The 23,536-nt window shown below is 36.8% G+C and overlaps 1 protein-coding gene across 2 annotated transcripts; it reads left to right on the top strand.

Moving 5' to 3' along the window:
• The first annotated feature begins 123 nt into the window (after window positions 1-123).
• On the top strand, window positions 124-22,624 carry BMS1 (BMS1 ribosome biogenesis factor). 2 transcript variants are annotated; one of them, XM_084525751.1, is made up of 24 exons: window positions 124-227; window positions 405-617; window positions 1,049-1,239; window positions 2,799-2,878; window positions 4,027-4,215; window positions 4,717-4,859; window positions 5,574-5,735; window positions 6,038-6,159; window positions 6,815-7,011; window positions 7,680-7,816; window positions 8,383-9,182; window positions 10,060-10,161; window positions 11,296-11,453; window positions 12,002-12,083; window positions 13,040-13,116; window positions 14,116-14,298; window positions 15,921-16,109; window positions 16,714-16,894; window positions 17,409-17,467; window positions 18,453-18,575; window positions 19,591-19,738; window positions 20,671-20,846; window positions 21,250-21,411; window positions 22,107-22,624. In XM_084525751.1, exons 2-24 carry the CDS (start codon window positions 442-444, stop codon window positions 22,341-22,343), a joined length of 4,074 nt encoding a protein of 1,357 aa, XP_084381877.1. In that variant the 5' UTR covers window positions 124-227; window positions 405-441; the 3' UTR covers window positions 22,344-22,624. The 2 variants fall into 2 exon arrangements, with proteins under 2 accessions (XP_084381877.1, XP_084381878.1); XM_084525752.1 differs by lacking the exon at window positions 5,574-5,735.
• The last annotated feature ends 912 nt before the right edge of the window (window positions 22,625-23,536 follow it).

Raw genomic sequence — 23,536 nt, 5'->3', positions numbered from 1 at the left:
AAGGCCCTCTGAACACACACAATCCTACAGAGGAACACCGACACAAAGTGCCGGGCCGACAGGTCTACCCCTGCCCTCCGGGCCGACAGGTCTACCCGTCTCCCCGCCCACCCCACGGTGCGACGGCGAAAGGGCTCCGCTGGCAGCCCGGAACGCGAGGCGTGGCCGCTGCTTTCGGGGGAGAAGGGACCCTGCACCGCGGCGCTGGGAGCGGAGGCAGGGGGCAGGTGGGTGCCGCGCTCCCCGGGAGCCCCGGGGCCGGTGGTGGTCGCGGGTGTCCGGGCGGGACGGGAGGCACGGGAGGCGGCCGCCGCCTGGAGCGGGCCCCGTGGCGCTGCCGGGGTGGTGGGGGGGCCGCGGTGTTACACGTGGGCTAATGGCTGCGCTTCCTGCGCCGCGCACAGGAGCCGGCTGCGTGTGGGCTGCTGCTGAGCGGGGGAGATGGAGGAGAAGGAGAAGAAGAAGCACCGTGCGAAGCACAGCGGGCCGAAGGCGGAGAAGAAAAGGAAACGTTACCTCAATGATCTAGGAATAGGGGACGAGGAGGATGCTCGGAAAAGAAACCCTAAAGCCTTCACGGTCCAGTCCGCGGTGCGGATGGCCAGAACTTTCCACAGGTAAGGAACAGGGGTATATATATATATAAGGAACAGGGATATGTATACGGTGTGCAACGTGCAGAGTTAGGCGGCTGGACGGACTTTGGCTGGGGTTTCTGTACTCCTTTGAGGAGAAATGCATATAGTGTAACTTGCGTGCTCATGAAGCTTTCACCATTTCCAAGGTTGTGTTGTAACTTACACGTGTGTCACCAGTGCAGTGCTTTCTGCATCCGCGTCAGGTGCTGCAGGTGTGCTATTCGAAATGGAAAGAACAAAATCTGTGTAGCTCTTCAGATTGTCGGAGTTCCACATGGACAGTAGCAGCCAGGCGCCTGTTGAAACTTCATGTTTGGATTTTTGCATCTGCTGAAGACTTTCAAAAAGAAACGTTACTGAATTGTATGTGTTTTGTTCTTTTTTTTTTTTTGTTATAAATTTATTCTCAGAACTCAGGATTTGAAGACTAAAAAACATCACATCCCTGTGGTTGACCGTACTCCTTTGGAGCCACCTCCTGTGGTGGTGGTTGTTGTTGGCCCTCCCAAGGTTGGAAAGAGCACTTTAATAAAATGTCTCATTAAGAACTTCACAAGGCAAAAATTGGTTGAAATCCGGGGTCCTGTTACAATTGTTTCAGGTGAGAACAAAGATACAAGAAATTGAAATGCTTATTTTACACTCCTTAGTTGTCTTGCTTTTAGGGCTAGAATGTGTTCACATTCTCATAATTTTTGGTCACGTTGAAGAAATCATTTGGGTGTGTTATCAGGCATGTTCACTAACAGAATAGTGAGACTAGGGCTTTTGCATTTCTAAACTTGTACTTTCCACCCTGCTAGGATCCCAGTTCTCTTTTTTCTTTCTGGCCTTTTGTCTGTTTTTTCCATCCCCAAATATTTTTCCTAGTTTTCATTTTCTATTGGGTTCTCTTTTCCCTCTTGAACTGATTTTCTCTAGCTTTATCTTAGCTTCTACATGCGTTTCTCATTCTTTAAGGTTCCCTGACTTACAGTCCCATCTTTGTTTACCTTTCTTTCTTAGACCAAGAGTTAATTTGCTTAGCCATTTCCAGTTATGTTTCTCCACCTCACCCCCTAGTCATTTCCATTTCTTTTTTGTGAAATTTTCAGTCCCAATTTTCCTTTGGCCTAGCTTGTTCTTTTCTTTACTTTTCTTGCGTATTACCAGTTGGATCACTGAGGTCCTAGGAGGAGCATCTCAGCAAAAGAATTTTTACAGGAGATCTTGCTTGGATCTAGACAGCCATGTTTGGTGTAGGTAGACTCCACAGATTTAAACTAATAAATCTGTGCAGCATTGGAACAGGCTGCCCAGGGAAGTGGTTGAGTCACCATCCCTGGAGGCCTTCAGGAAAGATGTAGATGTAGAACTCCGTAGCATGGTTTAGTGGTGGAATTGTAAGTACTAGGTCAAAGGCTGGACTAGATGATTTTAGTGATCTCTTCTAACATGAACCATTCTATAATTCTGTGATCTGCTATTTGCAAGGAATAATTGACGAATATGGAAAAGGGAAAAATGGAAAGGGACAAATGTGTTAAATTGGATTTCTTGGTTGGTCTATTGGGACTCAGGGACTGAAATTTGGTAACTTTAGACGATAGTTATTTCAAGATGTCATTCTTGTCTAAAGTTTCATTGGACAACTCTGGTTAGTCAGGTCAAATTAACTCTGGGTACTTCCTTCTAATTGAGGTGCATGTTAAGAAATCTTTCTTACCCTCTACTTTTTTTTTTTTTTTTTTTTTTTAAACTGTATCAGGGTGTAGTTTTGTCCTTTTGATATTACCTGGAAAAGTATCTGTAAAATAAAGTCCTTGGTACTAACTCTGGGTTACTAAGGATAAGCAGAGGTTTTCTTCAAAGTAAAAACAAACAAAAAGAAAACAACCTTTTTTGAAATTAATATTGTTTTTGGAAAAGGCAGGACAACTTCTTTGAAACCATGTACTCAACCTGATAATTTTAAACCAAAAGGTTAAAATTTAGCAGAACTAAAAGCGTATGTTAACAGGCACTTGACAAATGTGACATTGTTCAGTCTATATGTTAGACAAGAATGTGAGTCCCAGATACTATTTAGGGACTTAAGGAGTATAAATTGGAAAAGCAAGCTGTGGAGTAATTAATTTGCTTTCTGTTTCAGTTTTTGGTTCTTCTTAATCTTGTTTTCAGGTAAAAAACGCAGGCTAACTATTATTGAATGTGGATGTGACATTAACACAATGATTGACCTGGCTAAAGTTGCTGATTTGGTAAGTTAATGATAGATGGTCATTTTAATAAAAATAAATATTGAAAGTACATCTTTTGACTGGACTGTACCAAGAGTTTCTTTGATGCAATCTGATGTCTGTCTTTGAAGGCTGCTGTGCAGCCGTGTGGTTGATTTCAGTGAAATGTGATCACCTTTGTAACTTCTGGTAAAATTTATTAAGTCTGTTTGTAGTGAGGACCTGATGCACAGTCCATCTATCTATGTAGAATTTTGTGTCCATTGAGTGTTCATAGCCGATAGGGCTTGAGATCCTTAGCTAAATATTGACTGAATTCAAGTACATACAATAGTCCAGATACTGTTCTATCTGCATGTTTTCTACTTGAGGAAGTGAGATGTATTAAAAACAATCTGCAAAAATCTGTCAGAAAGTAGATGTGACATGTTTAAAATGCTGAATGCAGACAATGATGCTGTGAATGTATTTGGGCTTATTGTTAGGAGGCTGAGATTACATAATAACTCGCTGACCTTTTTCATTATTTGCCATGCATTTTAAGTTCTTCGTTGCTGAGGACCTAACATGGCTTTGCTTCCGTTTTCATGTTACTTTGGGTGCCACTTTCTTGTGTCAGTGTATTTGAGCGATGTACAACAGTATTACAGTGTGTGAAGAAAGCTTGTTTGTCTTGCTTTACCAAAACACTCTGCCTTAGAGGTCTTAATGAATCTAAGACAAAGATACCCGTAGCTGAGGGATAACTTAATTTTATTAGTCATTCCTGCCAATATTGGAGGGTTTTCTATTTTTCATTTTTAAAATTTGCCAAGTAGATACCTATTTGGGCCTTAGTATAATAGTGTATATTATTGTATTCATAGGGCAGCTGTGTTCTTCCATAGTTCTATTCGTGAGAGTGTGCAAATGAGATCAGTGCAAAGATTTGATTGGCTGGAAAAGCTGATCTGATTTCCTAAACTGAACTAAATTCTGAAGCATTTAAGATGGATAGTGTAATTAAAAAGACCAAGTTGGTTTTCAGGTTATGTGAAAATACATAACAAAACTTTTGCAGGATTTTTGTTCTGAAGAAGGTTATGACCTTTAATGGCTTGGTCTTTGAAATTAGCTCATATAGGTATCGTGGTGGTCTTCCAGTGAAACGATGATCTTGTGTCTTTCAGGTTCTGATGCTTATTGATGCCAGCTTTGGATTCGAGATGGAAACATTTGAATTCCTGAACATTTGTCAGGTACATGGCTTTCCCAAAATTATGGGAATTCTTACCCACCTGGATACATTCAAGAACAACAAACAATTAAAGAAGACAAAAAAGAAGTTAAAGCACAGATTCTGGACTGAAGTATATCCGGTATGACATCCAGCATTCATTTTCTGTATATTGTGCATTAAATTAGGCTGAATTAAGACTAAAGCAATACTTAAAAAAATTACGGCATTGTTAAAATCTCTTTGATAATACTCTAAATGGACAATTTTGATATTATATCAGATAATGTGATCTTCTATTTACTGAAATACTTGGATAATTATTCTGTGTCCCAAGCTACTAAATGTGTTGTACTAGTAAAAAGGTCTGTTACACAGGTATTATGCAAGGGGGATGTGCTTGTTCAATTTAGGAGACAAACTGAACCTTTGGACCATTTTTTTCTTTCACTATCAGTTGTCTTTTCCTAAGATTTAGGGGGCAGTTTTCATGTTGAATTAAGCCAATTAGTTTGATCTTTTGGAATCCATTTTAAATTGCAATTTACATTTATAATTTACGAACTAGAATTCCATTGGCTTTTTCAGTTTTGCAGGTATTAAAATGATATTTAATGGTTTTATGTCTTTTTAACGTGTTTAGGGTGCTAAGCTGTTCTATCTGTCTGGGATGGTTCACGGAGAATATCAAAAGCAGGAAATTCACAACTTGGGGCGTTTTATCTCTGTTATGAAATTCCGACCTCTTACTTGGCAAACCTCTCACCCGTACGTTCTTGCAGACAGGTGTGTGCTTTTCTCTGATCTTTATTCTCAGCATAGAAAACACCTTTGCAGTTAAAAAGGTCATTCATGTATTATTAGAACCAGTCAGCTTTATGTGTGTAATGGGTATTTAGTAATTATCTTGATGGCTTGGGGGAAATTAAAATATACTTTTAAGTTTGCATTTGTGAGTTTAGCCATTCATTTTCTACTTGCATTGGATCATGTTGCCTGGCCTTTGGTATATAGTAAATCCTTTTGAAACCCAGGAAAATAAGTAATTAAAGGATCCTCCTTGTTTATGATTATATTAAATCTCTGTAGAAAAGTAAAAAAGCACTCTAGCAGTTTAACAAGGGCTGGTGAATTAGTTCATGTGCAACATGAAAGCAATCTTCATGATGGCTATACCTACCTGAGAAATTACCTCTCTTTTCATGTTTTATTGCCAGAATGCTTACAATTATGATTAAACTCTTACAAGGATCTAGAACAGTTTCTTTCAAAGCTGAAATTCTTTAGAAAAAAAATCTTAGAGAAGTAGGTAAGCATCATGCAGATACGCAAAGCAAAGACGGAGAAAAAGAGACAAAAACACTCTGTAGGCTTTCAGTCACGTTGTTTTAGGTTACTCTAACTGTTAAAATTACTTTGGTTTCTGGCTGGGTTTTAAGTTCATCTGCAGCCAGAATAAGTGTCCCCGTTTTGGCTGTTTTTGTTTCCTCCTTTGTGCAGCGTAGAAAGCAGTAGTGGAAGCAGTTTCCATCTCATCTGCCTGAAATCAGTCTATTTTTCCCTCTGCCAGTCCATGTGGTATTTTTTGTGTTGCTCGCTGACATTATTAAGGAAAAGAAGGTACTACATGGCTGAAAGGAATACATCTTTCAGATTCTTAAGGTGCTAACTCATTTTCCCTCTACTAGCAAAATTGATTTGAGGAGTTCGTGTGTGTAAATAATGACTAAAATGTTAAGCAAGAGGTATACGTTTAGGGAAGTGTCAGTATGTCCTCTGGAAATATGTTGTTGGACATGATGATGCAACTTCAAAAATATTTTGCGGTTTTATTTTAATTTTTTTTTCCCTTCATGATATTTGTCATTTACCAGTTTGATTTTTAGAGTTTGCAAAGCATGACTTACTGGTGCCACAGTTCTATTCTCTTAATTTTTATTGTTTTTTTTTTTAATGTTGGGTAGAATGGAAGATTTGACAAACCCAGAGGATGTCCGAATCAATCCCAAATGTGACAGGAAGGTATCAGTTTACGGCTACTTAAGAGGAGCACACTTAAAAAATAAGAGCCAAATTCATATGCCAGGTAATTTATCAGATTCTTAAAATTGTTTGTGCTGATCTGTGTAGCTGATGTTATTTTTATTGTGAATTTATTTGCATCTTTAAACAGTACATTGTAATTTTTTTCACCTTTCTACGGTCTTGGAAATTGTTTTTTATAATAACATTCCTGTAGAAATGCATTCTTGTAAATAGTTTAGCTTTTAATTCTGCGGTTCTCTTACAGTGTTAGATTATATTGGCAGCATCTGAAGATCATCAGCGGTGTTTTGCTTTAAAAGGTGCTTGTAGTGTAAACTAGCTCTAGTAGTGAAAATGAAATTTGGCTTATGTAAAATTTCTCATACTCTCTGAATAAATTTAGTATTTAAGTGCATGATTTAAAAGCTTAAATTCGGAGATATGATAATACTAAATTTGCAATCCTACTGAGGAAAGTGAGTTACTAATTTTCTTATTAAAAACAGGCAAACACAAAGCTTTTCAGTATTCTAGTGACAAAACGTAAGCTTCTCTAAGCTCAATGGTAAACAGAAGAATCAGATACTTGATACAAAGCTTGCTGCTGAAAAATTACTGAACACTGTTATGTTTCTTTACCTCTTTGTGATGAATTGTACACATTTTAGAATTTAAACTTTGTGACAGCCTTATTGCTTCATTGTCTGTCACCCCAGGTGTAGGGGACTTTACTGTGAGTGATGTGAGTTTCCTACCAGACCCCTGTGCTCTACCTGAACAGCAGAAGAAGCGTTCATTAAGTGAGAAAGAGAAGCTAATCTATGCCCCTCTCTCAGGAGTGGGGGGTATCGTGTATGATAAGGACGCTGTTTATATTGACCTTGGTGGAAGCCATGCTCATGAAAACAAAGAGGTAAAGGAATGTTGTTGATATGAATTCTCCTGTCTTACAGAATGTAGTTTTCACCTTTAGAGCCAAAATGAAGTGCTTAATAATAAGCTTACTAAAAAGAAAAAAAAATCCCTATATGTTGGTTAACTTATTTTTCTGTTCTATTGATTTTTCTTTGTAAAATGTTGTGCAAAACATTTGAAAGATCAATTACTAATAAGTAATTGAAGTTAGTTTTGGAAACTGTCAAAGCATTGACTTAAGACTTACGGAAGCTCCTGGTGCTGGGATATTATTGTTCTTGCTATGTAAAGTAGGATACTTGCAGGAAAGCACGTAAAGGATTTGACTGGTCAAAGGGAGAGATGACGTATTTTGCATATGAAACAATTGACTTTAGCTGTTTTCCTCTGTATTCTGCTGAAGGTTGATAGTACATAAGATTGCTTATATTTACTGTAGTGGTTACATACTGTGAAGGAGGCCATCTTTCATTTTTCATGGGTTAATACTACATGCATTTGTTGAAGAAGTGAGACCTTGCTATGCTGAGAAAATGTGTATTGAAAATGCTTCAGAATTTTTTTCTTAACAAATGAATATTTCTACTGTTTTAGGCAGATGAATGACTTAATTAGTTGTTTGTTTATTCATCCTAATTTAAATGTAAAAAAATGTTTTTTTACCAGGAGGATGTGAGACCAAATCATGAACTAGTTCAGAGCCTCATCTCCACTCATTCAGCAATTGATGTTAAGATGGCATCAAGCAAGGTTTCTCTCTTCATGGACTCTAGACCATTAGGTTCAGAAGACGTGGGACAAGAGTAAGTTTTGAATTTTGAACATTGCATAGTGTTTGAACATTAAAGAGTCTCTGGTTTTATGTTTTAACTTATGAAAAATTCTTAATAGAGCACAATTAGTAGAATGGCTCATTGCCTATTTCTTCGTCTAAGACTTCTCATACCAAGTACGTATTTTGAGAAACAACTGGTGTTAAAGTTTTGCAACCAGTATAATTCTGCCATCCAGAAATTCCATGCTGATATGGTGTTAAGAAGTTTAATTGTGCTATTCGTCAGAGCTTTGGAGAACGGTAGTTATAATCTTCAGTGAAATTCCTTGAATTCCTTGTATAACCCATTTTCTTTCAATGGAAAATTGAGAAATTTCTTAGAATTCTGTAGGCCTATAATGTAGTGTGTATTCTTGAACTAAGAGGTTTACCGTACTTAAGTCTGTTGCCTTTCTAGTGTTTTCTATAACCTCTCTCTGTTTTTGATATTCCTCCTACAGAAAGGCTTTAAAATATTAACATGAAGCTTAATTGTTTCACTAAAATTTACTTGCACTTAACTCTCTTTCCCCCAAATGTGATCTTTGAAAACAGGTTTGTGATGCCAAAAGAAGAGAGGCAGATTGATCCGAAGACTGGAAGAGTACGTCGGAAGGCATTATTTGATGAAGAAGAGAAGAAAGAAAATGTTGATGCAGTTAGTGATGAGGAAGATGACCAAGAAGAAGAAGCCATGTCTGAGGATGGAAGTGATGGTGACGATGAAGAAGATGCGGAGGAAGAAAGTGATGAGGAGGAAGAGATGGCTCTTGGGAGTGCTAAGCACCTGAAAACAGAGGTGGCTAAAGAGGAATCCATGAGTGAACTTCCAGCATTTGCAGATAGTGAGGACGATCTTGAGATGAGTTCTGAAGAAGAAGGAGAAACTGCACCTGAAGAAAATGAGATGGAGGAAGATGATGACGATGAGCAAGGGACATACAGGAATGAAAGCTCAGATAGTGAATTCGAGGCTGTAAGCAAAGGAGTTGCTGACTCTGAAAAATATGAAATAACTAGTGCAGATAGGGAAATGAGATCGCAACTGTCAGCTCGCAGTCTGAAAAAGAAAACAGTGCTCACTACAGATTCGGGAAATTGCACAGCAGAAGAGGCATCAGAATCTGAGGTTGAATCCCTTGATGAGGGAGGTGATGAAGAACAATCACATGATGATTTAGAAGCTGAAGTGTCAAATCAGAAACAATTTCAGCAAACTTGGATAAAGAAAGCTGATAGTCGTAGACAGAATAAACTTGAAGCTGTAGAAGCTGAAGCTGATGATGATATTGAAAATCTACTGAGAGAGGAGGAGGAGTATGAAGAAAAAATAGACTTCTCAGCTGACACTGCAGGTAGACTGTGCATGTTAAATTTTTCTAATGCAGCTGTTTTGCAGATGTTTTTATTGGCTTCACTGGTAAAGAATATTGTAATGAGTAAATATTATATGTATTGGAGGGGCAGCATTGTATTGAGTGGCCAACTTCAAGTTTGGAAACATCAGATTATTTGTTGTTAAGCCTTTGATTTGTAGTGTAGGAAGCTGGTCTCAGGTTTCCTTGCTCAAAAATGGAGGTGATTAATTTTATAAAATTCAGTGTTTCTATATACGTTTCTTCTTACCTTTAATCTTTCTGGATAAGTATGTAAAATAAATTAAGATGCTCTATTACATTTAGAAAGAATAAACCATTCTTGGGGGAATATTACTAAAATGTTTTAACCATTGACCTGAGCATTTGAATATGTTGCCCTGAGGCAACATAACACATTTCCACAGAGGCTGCGGAATCTCCTTTCTCAGACATACTTAAAAGCTGTTTGGGTGGTCCTGGGTAACCTGCTCTACGTGACCCTACTTGAGTAGGGAGGCTGGACAAGATAACTTCAGAGGTCCCTTCCAGTCTCAACTGTTTTGTGATGCTTTGGACAGGAAAAGTATCATCGTGGAAGTAGTCAAATTTGTTAGTATTGCTAATAATCTCTTAATGCTCTTGTCCTTCTACAATTGGCGTTCATCAGGAGGGAAAAAAAAATAAAAGAGGAGATAAAACCTGTTAGCCACAACTTAAGTTTCTGTGTATATATGAAGTATGAAAAAAAAGATAAACTGTGGATTGTGTTTACATTTCTTAAGCGTGGGGAGGTTATGTCCTTATTTAAATAATTTATGTCGTTCCTAAGTTTTGCCATTTTCTGGGGATGCAATGTGCATTTTTTCCTTTTCAGGTGCACTGAAGTGGAAAGAGGACCTCACACAGAAGGCAGCTCAGGCCTTTCTAAGACAGCAACAGTCAACCCCTAATCTTCGTAAACTTGTATATGGAACAGGTACAGATTTGTCTGGAAACTTGTACAATCTACTAGGCTTTTAGCTGCTACCCAGTTCGTGAGTCTAAATCTTGGAGCACTTTTAGAGGGAGGCTTGAGGGGAGTTAATTGAGTTTCTTAATTGCCAATACTAATTTTCACTGATAATTTTAATAAAAACAGTTTTTACTTTTCCAATAAAAACATTTTGAGCTCATTTGGCAGGCTACTCGGTTGTTACTCATGTTTTACAGAATAACTATTTTCCCCAAGGCATCAAAATTTAGTCGCTTCTATAATTGTATAGTAGTTATTACACAGATCCATTATGGTGATTGATGCCTTTCATAAAGGAGTATCTTTTCATTGTCTGTTTTTAGTAATTTCTGTCTCACAGTGATGGAGAGTGGAATATCTGTTCTTTTAGACATGTCTTAGTATTATGTCTGAGTTAAGGGTGTTTGTCAAGGAAAAGCAATAAGTAAGCCAGCTGACTTGAAAAGAAGATAAAATAATTTTTATATAATTTGTCCTATGTAATTCACAACTTTGCCAGGAGTTGTCTGAATGTATAAAGTAGAATACAGTAAGAATTTGGCTTCTATAAACCTCTCACAGTGCAGGAATGGAAAGACATACAGACAGATTTTCAAGTTCAATATTCTTGACTTAAACACTAGTTTAGTGTTGCTTTTACTGCCAGATCATTTTGGTATTGTTTCTAGCCACGGTATTGAGAGAACACTGTTTTACTTATGGGGCATTATTGGTAGCAATAATACCTGTTATGCAAATAGAACTAGATCTCAGGTTGGTCAAGTAAGTACATGGAATTTGTGAAGTAAATTGTGTTTCAATACAGAACAACTGCACAACTGAAGCCAAGTATGGTCACAGCATATAGTTATCTTCCTGGCTGTTGCTTACCTGACGTGTTCCTTTTTTATGTATTAGTTTAACCCTTACACTGGATCAGAACCATGACTTTTTCTTCAGTCTTTGATATTTTTGATATAAGGTGCTTTTAGCTTGCATCTTTCTTTTTTTCCCTCAAACTACTGCAAGTGTTGTGAAACGAGGTAGAAAAGAGGTGGTTGACGAAAGTAATCCATGTACTGTGGAGGATGTAATCAACTGTCTGTATGCTTCATGTAGTGATTGAGGACAACGAACATGAAAGTGAGGATGCAGGTGATGAACTTGGAGGTTTGTTTCAAGTCAGACGTCCAGACAAAGAATCCAAAGAGAAGGCTAATGCTCTTGACTGCTCCAAGTTTCTGATAGAAAAGCCTCAGGACTGGGACTTAGAAGAGGTAATGCACTTAGATAATTGTTTTTGCAAATCATATAATGGTTATGTCTTGGGTATGTCTTCAAAAGCACTACTGAATTGTTGTGGAGGAGTGGCATTGAAACAAACCTATGCAAGGGACAATGAGTGTCATATATTTTGCTACTTAGGTCATTAGATGTATTTACTGGCTAACAGGATTCAAGGTCTGTTCTCGCTTGAATAGAAAACTAGGTAGATAAGATAGTTTAATGCTTGCTTCTCAATTATCTGATGGATCGCAGTTTTCTGTTTATGTAAGAAACAGACAAAAAAAAAAAAACGACGGGAATCAAGAGTGAAAATATGATCTGTAAAGACATTTGGGCGAGATTTGAGGTAGTTTCTCATTCCTGCTTTCAGCTGAGGCATTATGTAGTTTTGGTAATGATGTCTTGATGTGAAGCTGTGTGTGAGAATATCAGATGATCTCTAAGCTGGGAAGATGGTTGAGGAGAGGCGACTGAATTAGAAAACCTTTGTGTTGTTGACCTGTATAGTTAAAGCCTGTTATCAACTCTTATTTTGCAGGTTATGAGCAGTATTAAAGACTGCTTTGTTACAGGAAAGTGGGAAGATGATAAAGATGCTGCAAAGTTGTTGGAGGAAGATGGTATGTGTAAGACTTCTAAAAATGGCTAATGGATAAAGGAGTTGAAAAAAAAAATACTTAGATATGACATAGTTATGCATTTAGAATGTTTTGCACTAGTTCTATGTTGAAATTTTCTTCAAACTGTAATATAAAGTATTCTACAGATGTGAATATATTTCCATGTTGCCGTAAAAATGTGCAAGTAGCACATGTTGAAAATTTGCTCTCTGAAAAAGGCTGCATATTTTAAATTAGGAAATGAGGTCCTTATTTAACACTCGATCATACTAACTTCACATTGTTTATATTAATTTAGTTACTAGTTATCTACATTTTATTGCTTTGGATAGTCTAGGTGGAAATAAACAGAAATTCTCTTTTATGGAAATACAAACTGATCACTTGCATTTGGCTCAGAAGTGAGATCTATCTTGATTTTTTTTTTAAGGTTGTTTTTTGTTTGTGGTTTTATAAATGTTTGGAAAAACTTAAAAAAAACTGTAGTGATATTTCTATACTGTTTCTGCAGATTGAGGTTTGAGAGTTTTAGGAGTTTTTTAAACCTAAAAATTGTCTGCTATATGTATTTATCTTTTTAATTATTTTAATAAAGAAGCTCAATTGCTCTGCTAGGTGCCTTGAGTCATTGGAGTATTAACTAAGAGCATTCCTGTTACATGAAGTGAATTTTGTGAGGCAGCATCTGTGTTCATTTAGAATGATTAAGCTTTATTTATGTATTTGAACGTAAAATATAAGTATCAAAAGGTAAAAGGAATATCCAGTGGAGTTCAGCTGAGAATATAGAGAATAGGAAAGACAGAACATATTTCTAAAAGTGGATAGGAAGTAAATACGTTTGGGCTGAAACTAATCTACAAAATAATTCTAAGGATAACACTGGAAGTATGAGAAATTCTATGGGACAGTATAACAGGTTAGATGTCAGATGTCATGGTTGTTTCTTGTTGCAGAAGAACTGTATGGAGATTTTGAAGATCTTGAAACAGGTGTTGTGCACAAAGGAAAGTCTGCTGCTGAAAAAGATGAGGTATGACCCGTGTTTGTGTATTCTGGAGCAACGTATATATGTATATGTGAGTTGCTGATCAACGAGTAGGCAACCCATGCAATACATTTCATTTTTGTGACTTGAAAGAAATGAATAGGAGCAAGGAAGAAAAGATACGTGACTCTGGAACCTATAAAAAACAAACAAACAAACAAAAAAGTGTATTTTTAGATTCTACCATATTTGTTTAAAATTAATAGAGTAGATTAATTAAGTCATCTCACTATTTAACAGTAGATGTCAGGCTTAATCAAGAGTTGGAGGATGTGAAGTTATAAGATAAATACTTTAAAAGCAAGTGTTATCACAACTGTTGATACTCTGTCATCTGATGTGGAAGATTATAGAGCTCTGTTTAAACACAACAAATAATGGAAACTTAAATTCCTTACATCTGTATAAAAGGGGATGGTGGAAGCACTTTGCTGCTGTGGCTTGGATGTCTCCCAAGAACAGAGCTGTAGTCATCTGTGATGATATAGATTGAAAAGTCAATAAATTTTTAGACTGAACAACTTGATGTCTTTACAGTTGGTATAAAATTAAGGGTAACATCATCATTTTGACAGCGTTCAAATGGTTTGTGAACAAGCTTACTCCTCTCTGGCCTCTAGAGTGCTTCCCTCAGAGCAGTACTACTCAATGCTATCAACAAGTTGTTTTTTCCTCTTCTACTACGTGTGCTTGTTTTAGATGTAGCATAATAGGCCTATTTTAGGGTCTCTTCCCCAACATTAAAATAAATGTTAAGTCAAGAACCCTTTTAGTGAAAAGGGATATGATAAGATTATGGAATGTTTTGGTCATAGCCCTTTTATGAGTAACTTAGAAAACATTTCCATTTTAGGTAGAAACGAATAAGTCAATGCAATCACTTGCATTATGAAAAAATATTTCTTAATATGTATTAAAGTGTTGATCAGAATGGCTTTTTTTCAGTTAACACTTTTACATGTTTGCTAAATTGCCTTTGATCAGTCTGAAGATGAGGAAGAGGGCAATGATGGAAAAAAGTCCAAACCAGAAGCTGAGGAAGAGGAAAAGAAAAAGGAGCGGCTGGACAAGAAACGGAAACTGAAAGAAATGTTTGATGCAGAGTATGATGAAGGGGATGCCACGTACTTTGATGATCTTAAAGAAGAAATGCACAAACAGGCCCAGGTACAAGCTGTTAACTTGTCAATTTATCTGACTGTATGTTTTCAGAAATGCCGCACAGGTCTTTGCTGGAGACACACATGACAAACCAAACAAATCGAAGTTCAATTTAAATTGAATTATTTAGTTAACTCTATCATAAATCGCTGAATAGATGAAGTTTACATGACATATATTGACGTATTTAGAAGTTTTTAACAATAATCTATTTGTTACTTAGTAGTGGAACTACTATGGCAGGTCTTAAAAAAATAAACCAAACAATGACAAAAACAAGAGAGAGGAGTCCTGATGCCCTTCTCTCCCCAGAAGAAGCTTTTTATGTGGAAGGAAGTAAAAATCCTTGTCATCAAATAAAAACTTGCATCAAATATTTGCCTGGTATTGTTTTGGTGTGTTTTTTTTTTGCAGTATTAAAAATAGATGTGTAAGTTTTTGCATGGTAGTCTTCTCATCAAACTGTCAAGCTATTTTGAGAAAAATTGTTGTGATGATGCTCTATACATGTAGTAGGAGTTTTGAGGGGAACTACTCATAATTTGGTACTGATTTTGTTCCAGGCCTTGTTTCTAGATAAAATCCTCTGAACTTAAAAGTGGCTTATTTCTTTGGCTGGCTTGGAAGAACATTGTGTTAAATTCCTAATAATTTCACTGTCTTCCCTTCTAATAAAATCTTGCCCCAGATAGTCATTAAACTAAGTGTTACCCTGTTGTATTAGCCTGTGTCATAAGTGATCGTGGTATACTGACATACTTACTAAGAACACTTAAAGTGTTAACAAGTAATTCCAGTAAAATTACATGAAATAATTTACAATTGTTTCACTAGAGGTCTTTTTAAGAAATACGTACCTGCAGTTGGCTGTGCTCCTACTGCAGGATGGAAGGGCAAATATCTCAAACTGGGGATGTGTGAAGACTTCTTCAAAAAATAAAACAAAAAACAAACAAACAAAACTTGAGCCACAAGATTTGTGCCTTATCTTAGTACCTTGAAAAATGGAAGTGGTAATTAGTTTGCTTGAACATGGCATCTTACATTGTAAGATCACTGAACATCAGGAGCTCAAGTAGGATGGTAAAGCTTTTCTTATTCACAAGGATATCTTGTTAAATATTTACACAATATCTGCATTTATATGGCACAGAAGAGCTTTAAAAGACACATTTGAGGATACAGAGTGTCTGAGGACACAGAAATATTTTTAAGCTGCTGAGTAAGATACGAGCTCTGTCCCCTTATAAGTGGCACCTACAGATCAGGATGTTATGTTTAAAAGGTAATTGGGTTCCTAAATCAAAAATGTGCTTTTGACAGTTGTACCTTTTAAAATCCAAAGTCACCCTTATGAAACGTGTATCAGAAGTGGCTCAGTCATTTGCTTCTCTTGGGCACTGTCTTTCAAGTAGACTAACAGGCCCACTTGGGATTTCAAATTGGAAGGATCTCATGGTAGCAGAGAGGATTCATGGTTCTGAATAAAAAGTCACAAAACCTATTAGATCTTTCAGGAGAGATTTATATAAATCTTAGCATGTTTTAAATAGAACCAGCACCTCATGAACAAGTTGTTAATACTTGAGTTTTGTAAAACACGTGGTGACTTTCTCTTTGACACATAGCTTAATCGAGCTGAATTTGAAGATCAAGATGATGAGACCAGAGTGCAGTATGAGGGCTTTCGGCCTGGGATGTATGTTCGCATAGAGATTGAGAATGTCCCATGTGAATTTGTCCTGAATTTTGACCCTCATTATCCTATTATCCTGGGAGGTTTAGGCAACAGTGAAGGAAATGTCGGATATGTACAGGTATGTAGCCAAAGCTGTGAGTGCATTTTCTTTCAGTACAGATGTGCTTTATTGTGTTTGGAGTTGCTTTTTATTTTCTGCTTCTTGAGGACATAGCAATCAGACAGAAGTATTTGTTTTTCTCTCTTGAATAATGGAATTGTTTTTGATACAATTAACTCTACAATAGCAGATGCTGGAGTTTCACAGGCTTAGATAGATAACTGGAAGAAAAATGTTACTGTTATTTAATGTTCCTAATAGGGTTCTGCAGATAAGTCTCAGGACTAAGGTACACTGTAATTGTGATTGCTAAATCACAAGCATGAATTGTATTCTAAAGTTCATGTTCTATCAAGAGGTGACTAGAGAAAAGTTACTAACATATAAAATTTTGTTTGCTTGTTGTAATGCAAACGTGATTTTGAAGTAAGTGAAATACTGATTAGCTTTCTTTCCAGTCAACGTAGCGTTAATGAGAGTGTTCAAGGATAAAAGCTTTCTGAGGAAGAAAATTCTAGTGTAGATGGAAGCTGCTTTCAGTCATTCCTGAAAGTAAAGGCTTGAATTTCCAAATTAGTGTGATTATCTTGTTATAACATTGTTTATCTTTTCTTCTAATTAGTTGCGCCTGAAGAAGCACCGATGGTATAAGAAGATTCTTAAGACACGTGATCCTTTAATTCTGTCATTAGGGTGGAGGCGATTTCAGACTATCCCCATGTTCTACATTGAAGATCACAATGGGCGTCACAGACTTCTAAAGTACACACCACAACATATGCATTGTGGAGCAACTTTTTGGGGTGAGGGCATTATGGAGCTACTGTCTTGAGTTACTTGTATTCTGTAAAGATTATAAGGAAACACAGCTGGGAACTTTGGGAATGAAAGATCTTTAAGAAGTTGTGTTCCCTGTGGAATATAAAATAACAAAAAATGATACGGTAAAGCAGACAGTTGCTAAAAGAGAAGGTAGTGAGGTTTGGCTTTTAATTCTATTGTGAGCATTCCGCTTGGTTTTATTGTATTAAGGAGGAACCTGATTTGTTTGGCTGTGTGCAGAGGGAAGGCGAGCAGTTGCACATGTATGGGCCCAACGTACAAATGCTTCCATATGTAGGTAAATTTGTGCACAAATAATTGCTTTAATTTTAGTGGGGCTATTTATCTGAGTAATGGATTGAATATTTTATTTAACCTGTCCTTGGTTTTATTTGTTGAGATTATTCAGGTGTTCCTAAGCGTTTTGAGCTTTACGTAGAAGCTATATGTTGTATAATGAAGCTCTTCGTGCTTTTTTATTTAATTTTCTTGTAGGGCCCATCACTCCTCAGGGGACAGGATTTTTGGCGGTTCAGTCTGTCAGTGGCACAACGGTAGGTTTGTTACAACAAAGTGTCAACTACTGCTTTTCATGGGATTTATATCTTTATAATAAATGGGTTCAGGGAGGAAGGTTTCCATGTTGTAAAACAGTGATATTGTAGGACCTTAGCAGGTGGGTGGACTCATCTTTTAAAAGATGTATTGCAATTAGATAAGAACCTAGATTGAGGCTTTTTTTTTTCCTACAAGAATTTTTATCTGCTATACTGAAAATGATAAACACAGTTACACTATTTTCCATGGAAGGATTTATGCCTACTTGTTTTTCGGGTACTCAGTATTTAGATAATTTCTGAAACCTTTTTAAAAGATGAGATTGTAATATTTCTGTTGAAAAAGTTTGTCCTTGATGTGATTTTTCTGTATCTCAGTAGGGTTTTTATGAGTATTTGAATTCTTGTAAATAAGCAGTATTGATCTTTTTTGCATGTTACCCATAAAGAGATCACTGTTTACAGACAGCATAGAAAAGTTTCTTGAGTGGTGTTGTAATAAGGATGACAGTAGTGATTATCTCTTTGTTAAATACACCTTGTAGAAGTCCTGTTGCACAGACATTGTGTTACAAGTATTAAAAGGTTATTCTCATCATGTGTCCACAACATAATAGTGATTTATAGCAGTGCATGACTCTTCTCCTTTGAGATTTTGAGCAAGATTCTGTTTTACAGAGAAAAAAACAGACAGATAACAAGGACTTCCAGGTTGCTTCCAAGTTAATTAGAATGGAAGCTCTGAGAATCTTATTAGTGAATGGCAGGAATGTTGTGTCAGCGGTATCTTAACTAGTCTGTATGAAGTCAGTTTGTATTTGTTATCCTGAGGTATTCCTGTAAATGTTATAAATTCTGAACTAAAACTCCAAAAAGCAATGTAATTGTATCAATGCAATTGTTTCTTCACTATTTAGTAAACATATGTATTGCTATGTGATAAATACAGTTCAGCCATGTCTTTGATCTCTGCGTGTTTCAGCCTGATTTCCGGATAGCTGCCACAGGAGTTGTGCTTGATTTAGACAAATCCATAACTGTTGTGAAGAAATTAAAGCTGACTGGCTTTCCATTCAAAATTTATAAGAACACTTCTTTTATTAAGGTATGTATGTACTATAAAACTGTTCACTAGTGTTAGGAAGGAATGGAACTTGGTTCTACGTTCATTTGTCTTTCCCGAGGCAGAAGTTCTCCATAATCATTGCAGTGTCTCTAAAGGTACTAGCCAACAAATACCAATTACTTTTGTTAACCAGACAAGAATTCTGGAACAGTCACCTGGCTCACACTCAGTGTGGGTTTTTTTGTTGTTTTGTTTTGTTCTTTTTAGTTTATTTTCTTCCTCAGAAAATAAGGATTTCTTTCCTAACCTTTGAGTTAGCTTGCTGTAGTGGTAGACAACTCTGGAGAATGTTCTCCAATCCACAGTGTCATTCAAGCAGCTTCATCTCACTGAATTTCAGCTCTGGGGTCAAGGATGGCTTCTAGCAGTACTTTAGGACTTTACAACTATAGTTATGAAAAAGTCTGGGGCAGAAAATGTTGCAGAAGTGAATTTTGACTGACCCTTCAGCTCTCCTTAGTTGGGCTCTGAGGAAGAAATTAGGTTATTTTGTATTTGGGGCATTAAGCAACTAAGGACTGATTCTAACAGCCAAGCACTCAAATATTTGCATTAAACATACGCAGAATTTTCCTGGATTTCCCCGTAGTTTATGCAAGGAGAAGCGCAAGTGTTGCAGAGCTGTATTAGTCTCACAGCTAGCAATTTGAGGCAGCTTGCTTTACTTTTAAGGTATGCTATTTTCCAGCAAATCACTTGCAAATAGAACTGGACAGATTCTCTCAAGTGTGCTCAGTTTTAGAGTTTTAAATGCATGTATTTAATGCTAAAAACATTGCCTCTGATGTATGACTCCAAGGAGATTACTTCTAGTAAATTGAAGTCAGTTCAGTAGGTTTTTGGTACGGTCAGTACTTGTGGTATAAAGACAATACTCGGATCTTCTTGTTTCTGCATCAGATGCTTGTGAGGATGACTTCTGTTTTTGTGGCCTACATAGGTCACAGAAATAAACTTAGCATCTTGAATAATGATGGGTAATTCTCGCTTTTAGGGAATGTTTAACTCTCAGTTGGAAGTGGCTAAATTTGAAGGTGCAGCAATTCGTACTGTGAGTGGTATCCGAGGACAGATCAAAAAGGCCCTCCGAGCTCCAGCAGGTGCTTTTAGAGCAACATTTGAAGACAAGTTGCTGATGAGTGGTAAGTTGCACTTTCCATGTAAGATTGATAAGGGGCTGTTATCACACGACTTTCATCCTGCTTCACAGATTGAAATGCAGCGTCTCAGTCTCTCGAATCTGATAATTGAGATGTGAATTCACAAAGCATGAAATCTGCTGAGATGCAGAATGAAATAATAAAAAAAAAGTACATTTATGTTGGATTTCTTTCAGTTATACTTGGAAGTCTTACAGTATACAGATGAAAAGGTTTGTCTTGGAGATTTATTTCTCTGAGCGTTTTGAAGTGTTTTACACAGTGTGGTATGCTTTCCTTCATGAATGTGAATCGTATTTAGTGGTGCAAATGCTAGAAGGATGTCTTTTTTACTGAGAAATCCAGTGTGTGGCATTGTAACTGGTTAATTTTTTTTCCCCCTAATGTGTTGGGGAAATTAAGCAGAGAACAGGGGTTAGTGATCTCCTGTGTTTGCTGAGCGTCACCGTGATGTTGAGAACGTGAGTTTGTATTTATCTAGGTTTATATGACTTATGATGTCCTAAACACAGTGAAATTATGGACAGTACAGAACAAAAGCAGGTTAGTTCTTTAATGAAAAATAAGGAGAGGTTAGGCAAATCCTTTTTATCGGTCATAGTACAGGCACAGATAGATACATGAACTCTTGCGCTAGTTCGTTAATTAAATAGGAATATGGAGGGTGGTATTCAGCTGGCTGCTCTTTAGGAATATACCGTCATCATAACTTCATGGCATTTTGCAGAATCCAGGTGTACAAATAATGACATTGTTTCTACCTAAATTTGAAGAGATTTGGTATATGTGCCAAATACAATACTAGCATGTGGTCTAGATGTTAGTTATATATTCTGTTCAGACAATATTTGCTTAAAATATGGATGTGATGAACTATGTTGTCACAACCAAGTGATATTTTTATTTTCTTTCAGATATTGTCTTTGTGAGGACTTGGTATCCTGTTTCTATCCCGAAATTTTATAACCCTGTAACATCCTTGCTGAAGCCAGCGGGTGAGAAAGACAGTTGGAGAGGAATGAAGACAACAGGCCAGCTGAGGCACGAACGAGGCATCAAATTGAAACAAAACAAAGATTCCCTCTATAAGGTATATTTAATACATTTATTTTTTTTTTTAAGTCAGTGATCACAGTCTAATCTGCACTCTGGCTTAGAGCTGTGCAGACAACTAAGCCCAGGGTAAACACATATATGCATATGTAAGAACATGTGATTTAATATTTTAATGCACAGGGCACAGTACTTCCTGGCATGAGAGAGAAGTGAAGCAGTGGAAAACAAATTGTTTTGGATCAATGAGAGTTTATGAAGTAATCTAGATAGTAAAGTAGGAGTGAAGTTTTCATTCACAGTTTGGTGCTAGGGTGTGGAGAACTGGTGTGGAGAACTTTTTTCTTTTTTTTTTTTTTTTTTTCCCTGAATGTTGGAAAATACAATGAAAGCTTCTTAGAACATACGTAAGATGCGTGACCCTATATCCATTCTTCTAGCCTATCGTGAGGGAGAAAAGGCATTTCAATAAGCTCCACATTCCTAAAGCACTGCAGAAAGCACTGCCATTTAAGAACAAGCCTAAGAACCTTGAGAAGAAAGGCAAGACTCCAAAAGACCAGTGGAGACCAGCTGTTATCAGGGAGCCTCATGAAAAGAAGGTAATTATCACTTATTCTGAAACAAGGATTCCCTACTGGTAAATCTGTTGCTTAAACCATTTCTAACTATTGTTTTCACATTTGAATGTATTGCTAGTGCTAAAGATAATGTATGCTCCTACTGAAAAAGTATCACTGCAATTTTTTCTTTGTTTGTCACATGGTACATAAATAGAAATGGCTCTGAGTGGATAATGTCTTTTTATTAAGCTTGTAGGTCACCTAAAACTTGAATATGACTTCTGTCCTTGTCATAGTATTTTCAAGGTATTTCAGTTGGATATAGTGCTCTCATTGGGGTGACTTAAACTGATAGTTGCAGTCTTTTATTTGTCTCGTCATTATTATGTATTATTAACCAATATGGGACTTGAAGCAAATACTTCAAAAATTGAGAATTGCAGAGTGCTTTCAAGCAAGAAGATCTGAACTTCAGTTTGTGTTTGATAGTAGCAGTTAAGCACAGTCTTGTAAATAGTATCAAACCAAAATCAGAGTACACAAAAATTAAGTCGTTGTTTAACTTCTCAACAAGATGGATTAAATTAAACCACTTTAGACATTAGGGAACAGATGCAAAAATTGTTAGGAATTTGCCATGAATCTCTGATTCATTATATGGTTGTCAGCTGCAGTTCAACTGTTTCTTGCTCCAAAACTGAAATTTCAATTCATTTTTTTTTTTTCTGTTTTAGATATCGGCCTTACTCAACGCCTTGAGTACAGTGAATAATTACAAGATAAAGAAAGCCAGAGTGAAACATCGACAGCAGGTTAAAGAATATCTTAAAGTTAAGCAGAAGGAGGAGGAACAAAAATTCAAGAGGCAAAAGGAGGCTAAGAAGAAAATTTATCGAATACTGGGACAAAGGGAGAAAAAAATGCAGAAGTCAAGCTTGAAAGGATCTAGTGAGGGAGAGAAGGATGTGTAAAACTTTATCAGAGTTCAGGGCAAATGGGAATAATACGGTAGTCGTGCAATTTTCTATTGAAGAAACAAATGTATTGGACTACACTAAATGTGCTATTAAGACAGGAAAATATGCAAACATGACCTCCTTCAATGTATTGAACACATTTGCAAATGTATGTAAATAAGATGTAGAAGTATGGATTGTGATTTTTCTACATTATATCCTGGAGGACTTTCTATTTCAGTATATTTCTATCCATGCTGCAAGTCTGTCCAGCTAATAAAGTATTTTATTGCAAATTACTGTGTATTCTTTGTGTTTCGTCTTAATTCTAGTAGACTTCTGTGGAAGAAGGAACTCCAATGGATGTCTCTGAATGTGTTTGAATTGGCAGTTCTGTGGGTTGTTGCCTCAATTTTTTTGTTGGCAAGTCTTCCACTAAAAGGCATGAAGATCATCTGTTAGTGGTCATGAGTTTTGTGTTCTCTAGCTTTGATGTACTAGCAAATGCCACTAGAGTAGCTTTGTCCTTTGCTTAAATCACCTGTTCCGTGCATGAACGCATCTCATATTTTTCTGCTTCTCACTAGATCTGAAATAAATGTTCAGAACAGAGCTTCATCCAGATCTTCTGTTACTTGAGCTGTTTCGGCATGCTGAGACTGCCAGTAGACCCCTCAGTTAAGTGCAACTTTCTGGCCAAGCAGTGTTAGATACTTTCTGAATGCTGGTAACTACTGGGTGATTTTCTGTGAGGTAGGCACAATGTAATTTTCTTCCTTTGGGAATGCCTTATTATGTCTGGCCAGCTTAGTTTGATGGTGTGGAGTTAAACTTTCTTAAGATGAGTGAAGTAGTAGCAGGTAGTTTCAATTCTGTTAAATTAACTGATGGTTGAAATCTTTTTCAGCGTGATAGGCTTTGAACAATCATTATTTGGGAGAGCAGAGGAATTTATTTTTGTTATACCATATATGCCATCAAATAGTTACTGTGATATACCTATTTTTAATACTTCATCCTCAAAAGAGGCAGTGGTTCAGATAAAAATCAGTAATTTCTTGGTCTCTTTCCTGAATGAATTCACTCTTTATCGTCAAGCCAAAATTCATTATTATTATTACACTGTGGTAATATTTGCTATCTCTGATGGGAGATCCCATGTGGGCTCAGATTCCCTCACACAAAAGCTTTCTGCTGAATGGGTTTGT

This window comes from Aythya ferina (assembly GCF_964211825.1).
Source record: "Aythya ferina genome assembly, chromosome: 7".
NCBI lineage: Eukaryota > Metazoa > Chordata > Aves > Anseriformes > Anatidae > Aythya > Aythya ferina.
Note: the sequence above shows the minus strand (reverse complement) of the source record. Positions and strands in the feature narration are given on the sequence as shown.